Below are 1,197 nucleotides of genomic sequence, written 5' to 3' on the forward strand. Positions count from 1 at the left end.
ATTCCCCCCCCCCCCAAAAAAAAACCAGCCCTCTATCTGCTGCCAAGTAGGCTGGGATATTCCCCTGCCAGGAGGGCGAAGCAGAGGGAGCTTTACCACCCGGCCAGGGCAGGAGCTCCAGGATGAGGCCGTTCCTCTGGGCTGGCACAGACGCTGGCAGTATTTCCCCTTGCATGATCAGGAACCGAGAGGTTGCCCTCCACCCCAAGGGGTGGCTGCCACCCTCCAGCCAGGGCCTGGGTCACACTCAGAGAGCTCTCCACGCTGCCGGCCTGTTGGCTGACATATTTTAATGGGCGAGTCACCGTGGCCAACCTCTGACCCAAGGAGAGAGGGCCTAAAACAGCTCTAACAGCAAAAGACGAGCTTACAGTCACACCAGCGCTTAGGGAACAAGCGTCTTGCCCCCTCATCGAGAAGGAGGACACACAGCGAGGGCACCCGGGGTCTCGCTGGCTCCTTCTCCTCGTTAGCGCTGTGGCGAGGAGGGCTGTGCTTGCTCGCTGGCAGGCTGCGCCGGGGCATGATTTGCTCACAAAGCTGAGGACAAAGACGCCCTCACGGAGCCGCCTGGCCCCTCAGTCCGCGCTCAGCTGGACGCCTCCATCTCGATGACTTCCTCAAGCGGCTGCGTCTGCACTTCCACCTTCTTCGGGGGGATGTAGGAGCCCATCCCGGCGGCACGTTCTGCCTCCTCCTGCGTGTACGGTGCCTCCCGCAGCTGCTTCAGCCTGCGGGGAAGGAAGAGAGGAGGGCTGAAGCCTTCCACCCCACCTCCTCAAAATAAGACTTCCCCCAAACTGACACTGCCACCTGCCTCACCCCAATGAAGTCAGGGCAGGGGGCTGCAGCCTGCTCCGGGGCAGGGCATGGGCCCACGGGGATGCTCTGGGCCCCACTCAGGCCCCCCCTTACCTCTTCTTGTGAACCTTGGACCTGAAGTGCTCCTTCATGCTGGTCAGGTCCACAAAGTAGCGCCTGGGGAGGATAAAAGGCCTGGGGTCAGGGTGCCCTGACATAGGAGCGGGGCTGGGGAGAGCCCTACTGAGGAACCAGGGTCCCCCCACACCCCTGGAGCCAGTCCCCCAGGACCAGGGTCCTCCCTGACACCAAAACAAGCTCCCCCCAAGGGCCAGGGTCCCTCCCAAGACCAGGACAAGCTCCCCCCCAGGGGTAAGAGCCCCTGTCACTGGGACT

At 62.9% G+C, this 1,197-nt stretch overlaps 1 protein-coding gene across 1 annotated transcript; it reads right to left on the reverse strand.

The window, feature by feature from the left end:
• Nucleotides 1-280: 280 nt before the first annotated feature.
• Nucleotides 281-1,151, reverse strand: ZNF593 (zinc finger protein 593). The gene is made up of 2 exons (XM_035904004.1): nt 916-1,151; nt 281-731 (listed from the first exon to the last, which is right to left on the reverse strand). The coding sequence occupies exons 1-2, from the start codon at nt 1,017-1,019 to the stop codon at nt 590-592; spliced, it is 246 nt and encodes an 81-aa protein (XP_035759897.1). The 5' UTR covers nt 1,020-1,151; the 3' UTR covers nt 281-589.
• Nucleotides 1,152-1,197: the final 46 nt, after the last annotated feature.

This window comes from Egretta garzetta, unplaced genomic scaffold (assembly GCF_000687185.1).
Source record: "Egretta garzetta isolate BGI_Z169 unplaced genomic scaffold, ASM68718v1 scaffold101, whole genome shotgun sequence".
Lineage (NCBI taxonomy): Eukaryota > Metazoa > Chordata > Aves > Pelecaniformes > Ardeidae > Egretta > Egretta garzetta.

What these genes read in the sequence shown, in the direction of transcription:
- ZNF593 (XM_035904004.1), bottom strand. Translation starts at nt 1,019, where the DNA reads ATGTCAGGGCACCCTGACCCCAGGCCTTTTATCCTCCCCAGGCGCTAC. An exon ending in TCCAAGGTTCACAAGAAGAG is followed by an intron (nt 732 to 915) that starts GTAAGGGGGGGC and finishes CCTTCCCCGCAG; the next exon opens with GCTGAAGCAGCTGCGGGAGG.